General features: G+C 37.0%; 1 protein-coding gene across 1 annotated transcript in view; it reads right to left on the bottom strand.

Moving 5' to 3' along the window:
- Positions 1 to 14,692, bottom strand: part of PXDN (peroxidasin) — a 57,100-nt gene that overhangs the window by 30,671 nt on the left and 11,737 nt on the right. The window contains exons 5-12 of the mRNA XM_014309155.2: positions 10,397 to 10,468; positions 9,755 to 9,826; positions 9,103 to 9,272; positions 7,657 to 7,774; positions 5,424 to 5,593; positions 4,237 to 4,509; positions 2,888 to 3,004; positions 1,541 to 1,699 (exon numbers count right to left, since the gene is read on the bottom strand). Coding sequence (XP_014164630.2) covers positions 1,541 to 1,699; positions 2,888 to 3,004; positions 4,237 to 4,509; positions 5,424 to 5,593; positions 7,657 to 7,774; positions 9,103 to 9,272; positions 9,755 to 9,826; positions 10,397 to 10,468 — 1,151 coding nt within the window. The remainder of the gene's footprint in view (positions 1 to 1,540; positions 1,700 to 2,887; positions 3,005 to 4,236; positions 4,510 to 5,423; positions 5,594 to 7,656; positions 7,775 to 9,102; positions 9,273 to 9,754; positions 9,827 to 10,396; positions 10,469 to 14,692) is intronic.

The raw sequence follows: 14,692 nt of genomic DNA, 5'->3' as shown, positions 1-14,692 counted from the left end.
ATTAATGTGCTTTTAAACTGGAATTTTCTTCAAATCCAAACTGATGCCTGGTACTCAGATATCATCATAAGAAGCACATACAAGATTATGAAGGCATTAAGAACTCTATTTCTGCTGTAACATACACTGCTATGTTACTGATGCCATGATACTGATATTTAGGGGGGAGTGGGAGAGGTTGGAGGCTGTGCTTTTACAGAGAAGTATGTGGCTCCATTGCAGTCATTTATATTACCAACCAAATCTGGCCCTACTGTTAAACTGTAGATAAATGCCTCTAAAAGACCAGAAATCAGTTCAAAAAAGGCATCCAGAGACAGGTGTCCAGCACTGGGAGGTAAGAGAGTCTGGCTCTGTGGATGTGAGCTGAGTCATTCCAGCAGACAGACCTGGACCATTAATCTGTGTTTATTAACACTGGCTTAACCACAGTGACCAATGACTAAACATTCCTCAGATGAACACCCCTTTTGTTAGAAACCCAAAAGAAGAAAATTTCTCTTCTCACACAATTGAAAACAGCATTGCAAATAATCTGTGGAGAGCTCCAAATTCATGCCACATATTCAGCCTTTAATCTTGCATTTACTATCTTTAATCTTGTATTTACTATCTGACTGAATTTTGCAACCCGAGTTGCACAAAAATTGCTTTATTAAACTTTACTCAAGTCCAGTGAAATCTGACACAGTGGGAAAGCTATAAAACTTTTTAAAACTGATACTTGTTTTGTATTATTTTAATCAACATTTTATATAGGTTACAAAAATCTCAATTTTGACGAATTCATCTCCTAATACTTCTCTTAACTAAGAAAAATCAATAGAATTTTTTTTCTGACAAACTTCTAAGCTATTTTGAGCCCCTTTTACTAATATACAGTTTTAAGTTAGGTCAGTAAAAAGAAATGCTTTGAATTATATGTTTTATCTCCTTGAATTCAGTTAAACATTAAAGTACTTAAATAAATTATGAATGGTAATATGATTAAAATTTATCCTAGAAGTAATTTACTTAGAGTTTAATTGAAAAAAAAAAGCATAAAAATGGAGTTTGGGGTTGGTGTTTTAGGACTTTCTTTTATGTCAGTTTATTTTCAGTACAAAGAATGACTTTTCTTTGTGAAGTTCATTCTGCTTCTGTAAAATAAAGTGTTCTGTTTCTGGACATGATACATTATGTTAACAACACCACTTAACGAACATCATAGAACCTTATTGGAAACTAGACTTTTCACAAAATAAAATATTTTCCAATGAGTAGGAATACTGTAATCCTCAAAGCAAACCTCCACTTCTTACAAAAAAAATTAAGTAAATCAGATAAACCTCTTTCCCAGAAGACAGACTGTTCTAAAGGAATGATACCCTGCACAAATACTGGTAAATGTTCAGACATGTTACTTGTTGGAAACCAGCTGGGATCTACAAGGAGATATACTCAGAAAAAATCACACATGGTATTGTGTATTTTCAAGTAAGCCTAAATATTTCTCTTTTTTCTTTTTTTTTTCTTCCCAGCAGCTGTACATGGGCTGTACCTCTGGGCTGTACAGTCAGGTACACAACGATCCGCTGGGATCCAATGATGTTGACAGCTTGGCATTCATACTGTCCCTGGTCATGCAGAGCAACCCTGGAAATCCTCAGTGTTCCAGTGGATAGGACTAAATGTCTTCTGTCAACAGACAACTGGCCTCCTGAAACACACAACAACACCATTAGCTCTTTATAGTAACAAAGTCCCTTGGTGTCTGAAAAAGGGAAACCCAGGTTTCAAATTTGATAAAACACTGGAAAACATTAAAGCTTATTAAAAAATACCCAAAATCAAAACAAACATGAGAAATGTTTGAAACCTTTACTTCTAAGAAGATAAACATGAAAAAGCAAATACATTATACATATGCACACAATCATAATTCTTATTTCTTCTCTGTTTATGGTAGAAATAAATATTTTTCTTTAAGGATCATGCTAAAGCATCTAAATAAGAAGGTATAAAAACACCAACATGTGCTGTCATATTATTGTCATGCGTGTAAGACACAATTTATCTCACAAATTGGTCTAGGCCTAGATAATCTACAGAAAAATAGACATAGCCCTGAACAAAAGGTAATATAAGAAAAATTGATTTATATCAGTGTCTGTACCCTATCCCTTCTTTCTGGACTTGTCATTTGATTGGAGCAGTCTAAGCAGAAAGAGAAACAGGGACTTTATCAGCACCAAAATGATGAACAATTTGTTAAGAATCTGCTTTAGGTACGATAATTTAGAATTTCCTAGGAGTTATTTAGCCCGCTAGAGTTTTTTCACTCGAATAAAACGGAATTTTTGCTTACCGATAAAACATCCACTACAATATTTCTTCCTGCTGGATTTGGCTTAATACCTTTAGAGCCATAACTTGATAAAATAGTCAGCAGAGTACACCCCGTTGTTTCTGTCAATGAGCATTAAGTGACAGAGATGCTGGTACAGTTACAGGCTGGACTGTTCTGGTTTCTGAAGAGAGCACATCCCACCTAATTTCAGACCTCCAGCTAATGACAGCCATCTCCATTTCTTCTGCAGTACAACAGCAGTGATACATACTGCTACATGTAATTTGTCTCATATTTCTTAAACATTTATTATTAGGAATCTATTATGGACACACACTTTAGTGACTCTTTTTTACCTAATAATGAAAAATGCTTGAGCAGCTATCTCCTGTGGGACGCCTTGCCTTTTCCAGCTAAAGGAGAAAGAGATGAACTCTGTTTCCTTCAGAGACTGAAGCATCTAAACAAACACATGCAGTTCCTTTCAGTAAAGAAGTGATTCCAATATGACTGCTAGACTATCCTGGTATTTTAAAAGTAAGAATGGAACACACTTACCTCCTTTAGTCCAGGCAATAACAGGCTGGGGATAACCTTGTGCTTCGCAAGGGAAGTCAACAGTTTGTCCCTCAATCACTGTTTTGTCTTGTGGAGTGACAGTAAACTGAGGTAGAGCTACAGAAGAGAAAATAAAGCCATTTCAAAAAGACAATGGCAAAATGCATGACTAAATTGCATACTATTTCCTGTGTAAGTTGAAATAGCTCATATTGGTGGGAAGACAGATGCTAATGGAATTCTGTATATTGTGACCCCCAGAGAGAAGAGAGTTAGGGCAGCCACTTGTGCAAAAGGAACATCCCTCTCACAAGCTGGCCCTGATGTCAGTGAAGGCATGTGGGATCTACTGCGACAGATCCAAAATAAGAGGTGCAGTAAAACTTGTAGAATCAAACATAGAGTCTTCCCTGGATTAAAAATATTATCTTCTCTTTCTCTCAAAACTTCCCAGTTAAATTGTGAAGAAAAAGTAATGTAATCAAAACCTTCTTGAGCTGATAATTTTCTTCCATGAAAGCAATGAGTGGAGCGTGGGCCAGGTTCAGCAGTAACACTGTGCACTAACTACTCACTGCGTGAAAAGTATTCATTCAGCTCTCAAAATGCAATGATCCACTGGTAATAAATGAACAAACCACACAGAGAAGTTGTTTTGTATAGCTTTAAAACTCATTAAAAAGGTATTTGCAATCTTAACTCTTTGCCAACTAAAGATTTTAACATGAGAACAGAAGCAAACAATTTAAAGGTTACTTAAAGTATTTTGGAAATAAAAGTTCCAGCATGAAATTGTTTGCAAAAAATATTATCTATATACACAGGAGACTTCTGATAGTTGATCTCAAATACTTTATAATCACACTATTGACATACAATATCAAAATTATTGCAATCATGAGTTAGAGTACTTTGACTTTTGCTTTGCAGAAAATGTTTCCACATTCCCTGAAGTGCCTACAACAGAAAAGTGGCACAGATCTGTATTCAAAACTCCATTTCTAGTTCTCCAGGCACAAATTCTAATCTCTAGCATTTCTGCCTGTTACGGAAAATGTTTAATCATTCAAAAATTTGACAATGCTTGTTTGTTCCTCCATACAAACAAAACATAAGAAATTAACATTTGAAAACATTAAATGTCTGATAATCACTGAAACATAATTTTCAGGGAAATAGTGAGTAATATCTTGCTTCGTGTGAAATGTATAGCAACTTACCCATGAACTACAATAGTGCAATTAGAAGTAAAAACTCTTATGTTTTTAGTTTGGCTCTGTCATCTCAGAAGAAAAGACAAATCCACACAATTTCAAGTAGTATGTCTCTCCCAGTTTAACATTATTTACCTTGGACTATGATGTATGCAGTCGCGTGGATGTTATCTACGGTGTTAGTTGCAAAACAGGTGTACTCGCCACTGTCCTCCTGCTTCACATTCTGTATGTAAAGTCCTCCTGAGGGTGTTATGGTGACACGAGGGTCATTTGGTAGAGGGGTTCTGTCACCTTTGGTCCAGGTAATTCGTGGCTGAGGGTGCCCGGTTGCACTACACTCCAAGGTAACACTCTCTCCAACCAGCACTTCGGTGTTTTGTGGGTGAATCACGAAACTTGGCCTGGCTGTGAGAAAACAGCAATGCCTAAATGCAGCTTTTAGCTTGCACAGCTCTAATTTAGACAAATATAGTCTATAACTGGGGATACTCAGTTATCCTAGAGCTTTAATAGGCTCTAGGATACCTCTAATCTTGGTGCAAACTCTGCATCTTGCTTTAAGTTTAATCTAACTGCAGATATCAATATATAAAAACAAAAGCTCATAATTGCTCTGAAGTTTTTTTCTCAACTCCCATTAAAACAATTTTCAAACATTTGCTCTCCTATGCTGATGTTTATAAAGGTCTCTTCATAGTCATGGACATTGAGACCCAAAACACAAACAGGCTAAAAATTGCTGTAAGTGCACAAAAGCCAAAACTGATTAAGCTAAATTTTAAGTAACCTTTCTCAAGTACATGAGTAATTTGTAGTGACATTTTAAGTTTACCTGGTGCTGTGTGTCAAAACAAAATGTTCTCACAGCAAAGACCACGTTTTGAAAACATTACAGTCCTGGACAGGAATTTAGTCCTTGCAAATATGAGGCCTTGGCTAGACAGAGCTAAAAGGTTCTTGAGCAAGGACGGCTGCACAGGGTGTGCCGAAGCCTCCACGAGTGGCTTGATCACCAGCTTGTGGTTTTTGGTATCCAGAGAGAATGTTACTGCATTGAGAAATGTTCCAATGCAAAGCCTCTTCTCCTAACCCTTCTACAGCCTACAAGACTATTATAAAAATTGCATACTACAATAAACATATTAATTAACCGAGTTGTATTTTTGTTCTAAGGATATCATATCTTCATGATCTAAGCCTTAAGATGCCCAAGCCCAACAAATCTACATATCAAGCGCCAAAGCATTTTATTTTTTAGCAATCTTATTATCAAAACAACTCTCTACCTGAATGTAAAATTCAGACTTAATGTTCTTTACCTGGAGACTCAAAGTATCTAAGAGTAACTTCCTGAGTTTTCACTTCTCCAGCCACATTTTTTGCCATGCACTGGTAAATGCCTTGGTCTGTTTCTTGAGTATTCTGAATCATCAACGTGCCATCATCTAGCAAGTTTAGACGGGAATCTTCTTTCATACTGAGCTCATTACTGAGAAGAAAAGGATCTGCTAGAGTTAAACCTTTAAATCACAAGTGCAGAAAACTGCCAAATAATAAAACCCAGGAGATAAATTACCCAAAATAACTTGTGGGAAAAAAAAACCTTTTACTTTGTTAAAAATTATGGAACTTTACATTTTCTCCTAAAGAGAAGAAGAGGAAAAACAAATAATGAAACTGTTTCGCTTAGGCAAGTAATGCATCTTCAAAATGAAAAGTTAAAATAAATTTTTGAGGAATAGCTTACAGGGAAAAAAAACAGTGAACAATACACATACCTGGTCTTTAAAAGGCTTTTCTAGTTGGCAGAACAATTAAAACTGTTTCTACTGGAAGTATGTCATGCAAGTTCAATATTCAAGATACTTTCTGCTAGGAGAGAGGTTAGTTGCTATAAAACCATCTTTGTGCCAAGCTCTGCCTGGATTGTTCAAGAAACACTAATGAACTTGATTATATTTTGTACTGGTGTAAAATGTAAGTTAAGGTCAGGTCTTCAGGTTAGGTCATGGATGAAAAATTTTTGTGATGTAACCTAAGAAGTCTTAGGGGGTTTTATTAAAGAAACTTTTTCTCAGTCCACCCCTCACTACATGATGAAGAAAGCACAGAGGAGGGATGAGATCACGCCTCTTATGTACAAACCCCAGCCTACTGATCTATTCAACATACTGCTCAACAGGCTGATGGCTTTTGACTGAAATCTTGCCATATTCAACTACCTTGCAAACAGCTCTGCTCTCATTCATGCAGCCAGGAAACAAGCCAGAGTCAATAATCTCTCACCCCAAGCTCAAATTTCTTCTTAAAACTCATATGTGTATTCTGAATACGTTTTCTTTGTGTATTATAAATACTTGAGCCAGAGAAAATTTTAAAGAAATAATTATACCATTCAAGTTCAAGGCTCTGTTCTTGACATACTCCATAAATGCTGTGCCTTTGCTGCATGAGGGGTTCTCACTGACATCAGCAGAAAGATATAGAACCAGGACTCTAAACCATGCCATTTCATCAGCAACTGACTAATTAAAATGCTTTATAGAAACTGTAAGGGAATTTATGTTCCAGGTCAGGTTTGTATAAGAGCATTATTAAACCAAAGTCTGATTTGCTGATGGTAAACTCACAGTTCATGTGTCCATTCTAAGTCCACACCAGTTTAAGGGGGTGGTGTGCTGGCAAAAGGCTGGTTCAGCTCTGCTGTGCCCAGGGCAGCTGGAGGGAGCCAGGCTCTGGGCACAGCCTGAGCAGCCACCCTGCAGCAGGCTGGCCCTTGGGCTGTTTAAAGATAGTCATCCTTTATACAACCTTCTCCCATCTTCTAAGTGGTGAAGGAAAGGAACGCAGCAGGTTGCCCAGACAACTTGTGCTATCTCCACCCTTAGAGGCTTGTAAGACCCATCTGGATAAAGCAACGTGGTATAATCCTGCTTTGAGCAGAAGGCTGCACTGGAGACCTCCTCCAACCTGAACTACACTACAATCTTATGATCTAAAGACTTGCCTGCCCTCCATGTACTGGTTTGAGGAGGCTGTAAACAGATATGTCTCTCCTCTCCCGGGACAGAGCTCAACCTTGGAGGGAAGATACCTCTGAGGAGCTAGGGCTCCAGAAAGAGTTCTCTGAAACTTTAATTGTATCCAGCTGGAGTCCTTAAAAAAAGTATCTTTTGCTCCACCCCAAAACATATGCAAATGCTAAGTAATTCACAGTCTGTACATACAACATGTCCACATGCCCTGGTACTTACATGTAAATGATTTAGTATTACAGGCGTGAGCAGCTTTGCAGGTGTACTACAGCTGAAGGTCTTACAAATAGTACTATAGTAAAAATACTTTCTAGTTACCAGCTGTTAAATGTTTAAAAATATTAATAAAAAGCTATGGGCCATCATTACTTCATATGCTTATTTTAATTATAGTATGTTTTTGCTGTAACTATTTCATATTTTACCATATATAGCACATGGACATGCACCCAGAAATGTACACACACAGAGGCAAATGTAATTACAACAAGTTTCTCTCTTCCTGTTTCAAACTTACTTGTTTCGAAGCCAGATAATTTCTGGTTTAGGATTGCCTTCAGCCCTGCAAGTGAAGTACACTGTATTCCCTGAGGTAACGTCCACATCCTGAGGCTCTGATGTAATTCTTGGCCTCTCTATATCAACAATAAAACACACAAGGAACTCTTACTTATTTTAAAACTACTAAATTTGGTAAATAAAAATATTTCCACACATCTTGTAAAAAATATATTTTACCAATGTTTTGACTTAATATATATATATGCTTAGTCACGATTAAATCCACTTTTCCCTGTGCAAAAGTGACTGAGATTTCTGACCTCCTTCATTGTTCCTCAGGATCTTTCAGCAGACTGGAAATAGATTGTGTAAATTTGTATCAGGTTCTAAAGCAGCTGTTTTATTTATTTGAACAGAGATTCAAATTGCCTATGAAGGAAAAACTTTAAAGCAGCAAGCACAAGTGCCATTTAAAATAACTTCCTCTAGATAAGTATCAGTATAACCTGCCTCACAGAATAATTTGTACAGCTTGCTTCCTGCAGTTTCCATATTCAGGCTCTTTAGATGTGCAAAGAGCTGGTAGGATGCCACGTGCATTATTCTTGCATCCAATTCCCTTTGTACTATCTTTTTCAAGAATCTTGTAGATGCTTATGATCATAGTTCTCTTGATCAGAATTATATCCAACACTTAACCAAAAGGACAATTTACTTATTTTATACTTTGGCTTCATTATGTAAGTGGGCAGGTAAATGCCCATAGCTTGATGAGAAATCTGCATTTTGATTTCAGAACACAAGAGGTACTGGGCAAAGTCACAGGGTGCCCATGGGGCCAAGTTTTTGCACCCCTAGGGCAAAGGAATATACACAAACAAAATTATTACAAAGGTGCTTTTCCATTAATCCTCAGTAGCAGAGGATTCCAGTGCCTGTGTGGAGTACTCCTATTAATTACAGCTGAGTAAAAAAAAAAATTCAGTGGCCCAACCCCAATTCCTACATCCACAAAAATTTTAAAGGCCAGAACTGTGTCACCAGGGGCAATTCAGTAAAGCTTCTTTCTTTCCTTTCCCTCATATAGAAGGGAATAAACGACACCAAATACTATTAATGCAGCACCATAGACCCCAGCTGACAATCCTGTTATGATCAGAACTGAAATATAAAAGGGAAAAATAAACTCCTTCAGGATAATCACCTTTCATTCTTCAAGGGGAAATTTCAAATATGGTTATATTTGTTTCATTAAAGATAGGCTGAAGAGTAAAAGCAATCAATCCTGTCAGAAGCACACAAAACCAGAAAAGGAATGTGGAGAGATTTCTAGAAATAACCAATATTATCCAGAGGTGGGCAGTGTTAATAAACAGAACAACAAATGTTAACTCCCCCAAAAAATACAGTTTATGTACACGCAGCACATGAAAAATAAGCCATCAGGAAGTGGCAAACCCACCACAGTTCAATTCTTCTGGTGTTATTGTGGCCACTGATCTTCCCTGGATCCTGCGTGGATACTCGCAGGTAGCAGCTGCCTGAGCGTTACCCGACTCCGCGTACGTCTTGAGCAGCTCCGCCAGCCACAGGATCTCGCAGTCGCAGTGGAGAGCGTTGGAGTCCAAGCGCCTGCACAAAACAAGGAGCAGCCACAGCTCTGTTAGCAAGCCTCAGCCATCTTTTTCTAGGATCAACATGGTTCTGTAAATGGAGCAATGCCTTTATCTGGGAATACAGCCAACAGCCAACAGGCAATACAGGTGATGGTTGCTTGCTTATAGTCATTCTGGTAGTTTTTATTAGAAGAATGTGTGTTATTTTTACTGCCCAAAGGACAATCTATGTATATTATTTAGTCTATGAAACAATGATTACAAATAATCCCAATATAGGAAATAAACTTCAATCAGTAACTAAAGAAAATAGATATAAAACAATGTTCTCAATCTATGCACATAAACAACTGGAGCACAGTTAGGAAAAAAAATTAATATTTAAAACAATTGCACCATAAAAGGCATTTGCGAGGAAGATAAATATTGCAAGAGAAGATACAGTCTAATTGGGTTATTTAAGATTTCATTAGTTCAATAATAATTCAATTTACTTACAGTCTCTTCATAGATTCTAAGTGACTAAATGTTCCAGGAATCAAATGAGCTATTCTGTTGTTATGCAAAAACCTGTTAAAAACACACAAATATGCATGTAATAATTCAGATTTTGTGATGCATTCATTTCATTTACATACTTCTGGAATGTTTTCAAGAGAAATTAATCTAAGAAAAATTAAGAAAAAAATTGAACCTGTTCAGTAACTCATTGTCTGGTATTTTTTAAGTGGCCCCCAAGGTGTACTTGGATACGTCCATGTGGGGAAAAAGAAGCTATAAGTAACTACAAGGAAGGGAGTTCATAAGCTTTCAAATTAGAAATTAAAAAGGTCCTAAATAAAAAGTCTAGTTCTTCATTCATAACACTTATTTTCGGCCAAACATTGATAACAGATCTTTGGGAAGTAGTTTTGCAATAGAAAAATAAACCACAGGCCACGCTCACTTCTACATGCCTCTAAGGTCAGCCTCACCAAAATGCTCTTGGAAAGGCTATGTAGTAGTTACAGTTAAAAAAATTGATTCAAAACCATCTATGGCAATGATAAAAATATTCTTTTTTAGTTTAAAATGCCTGATTTAATTCAAAGAAGGAAGCAAGCTGTCTTCTGAATCTTACCCCAAGAAAAACAAACTTACAGCCTTTCAAGTTTTGGAAGATGAGTAAAGGATTCAGGTTCCAACGTTTCTATTTGATTAAAGTGCAGATACCTGAAAATATGTTAAACAAAAAGAAAAATACTGAAACAATTTTCTTGGTGAAATATTTTAAAGAACTTATTGTTTCCATAATGTTTACAGATCTAAATGGCCATAGTGATGTAGCAGTTTTTTCTGTTACCATCTGAATCTCATACTTGAATCTGAGAAATAGAAGACATGACAAACAAAGACGTGTTTGCAGATCACTATATTGAGTGTGTGTGTGTACATATATAAGCAAAAAAGCCCAAACATTGCTGTGGAGATTTTGGAGATAATACTTTGAATGCTATTTTGCCAACTCTGATGTTTATTGTATGCATGCTTGAAACAATTTACCAAAAAAAGAAAATTATTTTTTTAATAGGAAAAATGTTAGAGTTATTTAGAAAACATTTACAGTTTCCAGCACAATAACATTTTTTGTGACCAAATGTTTTCATTTCCATGAGTGAAAATTTCAAAAGATACTGAGAAATCATCTTCTCTAGTCCATGAACACTGGCATTTAAAGCTGTGAATGTTCTCAAAACCAAATCTGTAATATAAACCCAAGTTTGACTAATTTAACTTTAGACAAAGGGCTAAATACCAACTGGTGCTGTTTGATGCTCTCTTGATGCTTATGCCAAGCTATGAACATTACACAACAATAAATCTACGCAGCTGTTAATGCTGTAAAATTGACGAAGTTAACACAACAAGACAATTAACCAGACTATTAACCTGTAACTATTGTGAAAATGGACTGCAAAAGCAGGATCATTCCAGCATCTACTATTTTGTGGAGCTACCCTGAACCTTGCAGATGAGAATACAAGATGTATGGATAAAACTGGCACAAGAAACTGTGAAAATGATTTATAGACTTTGGATCTTGATTATATCCAAAAGTATTCAAAACCCTTTAAGTTTTGTATTTGACCTCTGACAAACTCAGGAACTTCTAGGGAATGTGTATATACAGAAATCACTGTGGTCTGAAGAACAAAAAAGCCTGTCATTTAAAAACAGTGAGAACAACTCCAAGCTCAGTATCTCCTGAAACACCAATCCCTCAGCATGACAAGGCCAAGGACATGGGGATTTGCCCGTGCTGAGCCAGATGGGGGCTGTGCAGAGGGAAAAGCGGGAGCAGCGGTGGTTCCAGCCAAGCCTTGCAGGGAGCCCTGGAAGGCACGTGCAGGGGGAGCCAGGCTCGTGCCTGGCAGCCTCCCAGGACAAGCGCGAGCCAGCGAGCGATGACAGGGAGCAGTGAATGGGGACCACAGAAAAAGCCAATAAATCAGCACGGGCCTGATCAAGCACATCAGGGTGTCACGCCTGCCTACTGCCGGCGCAACGCCACAGAGTGTCCTGAGCACAGAGCATGGTCCTGTTAGCATGAAGAACCAAGAACCACATCACCTTGCTGGGACTGCCAGTTTTCATCTCCCCTTTAAAAATACAGGGCAATTTCTTCTAAATTAGAAAGACAGATCTCAAAGGCAGATATTTCTGGCAAGGATCATTCGATTTGCCAGCAGAGAGAAGAGAGACCTCAGTGAGGAAGGATTGGCAGGATAAGGACTGGGCATGGCCCAGCCATGAGGTGGGCAGGCACTGCTTGCCAGGTGCCAGGGCTCTGCTCATCCACCTTCCAGGATCAGCAGCATTTGGCAGGGGGCAAGGCAAGGGGGGATCACTGCAATGAAAGAGTACAAAGGGAACAACCAGGCACAACTATAGGGTTTGTTTTCTCTGAAGCAGCTTTTGTTTCGGAAAAAAATTAGAAACACTACTTCTTTTGCAGGCAGCAGTGATTTTTTTCCTTTTTAAATTTTTTAATTCTTCTTGCATTTTTATGCCTCATGAGCACCTCGCAAACACATCTCTTTATATTCCAAATAAATTAATCTCCTGTACTTCTTTGGCATTGACAAGGCAAGATTTGTAGGCATCTCTTATTTGAACAAAAAAAACATTGGTAAAAGCAGATACATTGAGTCAAACAACCCCTTCTTCAGGGCCACAAATCAGGGTAAAGTAAGAAAGAGAGAAAAAGAAAGAATACCTCTCTCAGATAGTTTAAGTAGTATATACATTGTAAAACTCAAAGCTCCAGCCCATAATGGCTGTTTAGTACTCACTATTAGAATTACAGATGTAATCAATATGTGCCTGAAAAGTCACCTTGTTTTTCCAAATAAATTTAAAAAAAATATTTCTGTTATAAACCTTGCCTTGTTTACAAGCTCACACCATTGCAGATACAATAATTCAGGTGCTGAAGAACATTTTAATAGCTAACTTTACCTCATCAGATATCACACTGTCTAAAGTAGTTCACACTGGCAAATATTTATAGGCATCTTTTATGTTCAGAGTACAAAGCATTAAAATTAGTAGTATCATGTAATAAACTAGACATTAAAAAGACTTTCAGAATGAAATTGAAAGAAAAAGCATGCAAGAGTGATTTTTAAATACCAATATATCTTTCCTTTTTGATTCTAAAAACACTATCAAGAATTAAATAGAAGGAAAGAAAATACCTTAGGGAAAAAAAGTCCAAATGAAACACCTCAAGAGGAAGATTAAGATTTTGTCAAATAAGCATGGTATAGATTTCTTATTATTAATCTCGTAGGACAAAAAATTACTGTAAAATTCAGTCCCAGTGACATTTTTCACATCATTAAATTTAGGATTATATTTTCTGTAGCTTTGAAGTTTTTGTAGGTGAGGACTTTTATTAAATATGCCAGTTCTTCTTTTGCTAATAACATCATCACATCTTTGGGGAAATACTCATTAGCCAAATATAATCCATGTTCTGAATATTTAAACAGCATGTTTGCCCTTTTGATTAGTTGAATAAGAATGACCAAACATATATGTTCCATATTTATCAAAGAGCTTTCCCTGCTCAGGGACAACTAGTAGCAGCCTTGAACCACAAGGAAAAATATTTAAATGTATGTTGTGATAACAATATAAAATACTGGAACAGGATACTTAAGGAGATTATGGAATCCTCACTGAAGACTTTTAAAATAAGGCTAGACAAGTATCTGTTTCCAGTTTGTTGTCCCTAGCTAATCTTACTGTAGAATAATAAAGATTAACTTCTCAACGCCCCTGTCACACCTCTTGGGTTCCTTTGTTTGTTTATTAACTAATTAACTAATATCTGACATAGAGTCATGCAAAAATCAGGAACTTGTAGTATAAAACAAGAAAATAAATAGCAACACCTCAAAAATACTGAAAACTGAATTGAATTAAATAGACTTAATATAACAAACTGTATCACTATATGTTAGTTAAGGTTTTTGTCTACTAATTCCCCCAAAATATGTATATGTGTACATAAACTACAGCATAACTAATAACTGCATGTATATGTGTACATAAACTACAGCATAACTAATAACAGCTTATAAAGAACAAAATTAGTATGTTAATATGAAAGTTAAAAGAAAATGCATAACTAGGATTAGGTAAACAGATTTAAATAATTCCATTAATATTTGGGGATGCCACTAGTTAAATAGTGGAGAGTACACTTTTTGTCCCTGATACATACATACATAAGCTGAGATCTCAAAAATGTGACAGATATTTGGAAGGAAAGCAATGTATACACATCTGGAAATGGACTCCATTTAGAGCTAGATCTTGGGATCCAAACTCATGAGCTCCCCAGCAGGGTATTAGTGCCATTTCAGACGGGATTCAGTGGTCAAGCCCAGGCACAGAGGCACAGAGCAGCTGTCTAAGCCCAGGCACACAGAGGCAGCCCTCGTTGCCTTTCGGGTGCTCTGTCTGCCTTCCGGCTGCTGCTCTGAAAAAATGCAAGTTTCCTGCAGCTTTCTGCTCTCTGTGCCAGACCCAAACATATGTCTTGCAGATTTAACAGTGTCTAAACTGGTACTAAGCAGCTACTTTTCATTAACGCTCTCCCTTCATGCCCAGCCACAGGTGAAAAGTTAGGTGATGAAATATGTATGGCTCAGTGTGTTCAAGTACCTAAAACTGCCAATTTTTCTTCAGAATTTACCCTAGCACAAACAGGTTTCAAGATCTGATTCAAAGATCTTATTTTCTTGGCAGAACTTTCCAAAGGAAAAGCTATTTTGACTACATCAGCAGCTAAGAATTCTGCTTCAGAGGTTTAAGGAGGAACCTGCCAGCTGCAATAAATACTTGGGGGGTTTTGTCCCTTATACATGCAACAGTACATTTAGGTTT

Source organism: Geospiza fortis, unplaced genomic scaffold, assembly GCF_000277835.1.
Source record: "Geospiza fortis unplaced genomic scaffold, GeoFor_1.0 scaffold139, whole genome shotgun sequence".
Taxonomy (NCBI): Eukaryota; Metazoa; Chordata; class Aves; order Passeriformes; family Thraupidae; genus Geospiza; species Geospiza fortis.
This window is presented reverse-complemented; position numbering and strand designations above follow the sequence as displayed.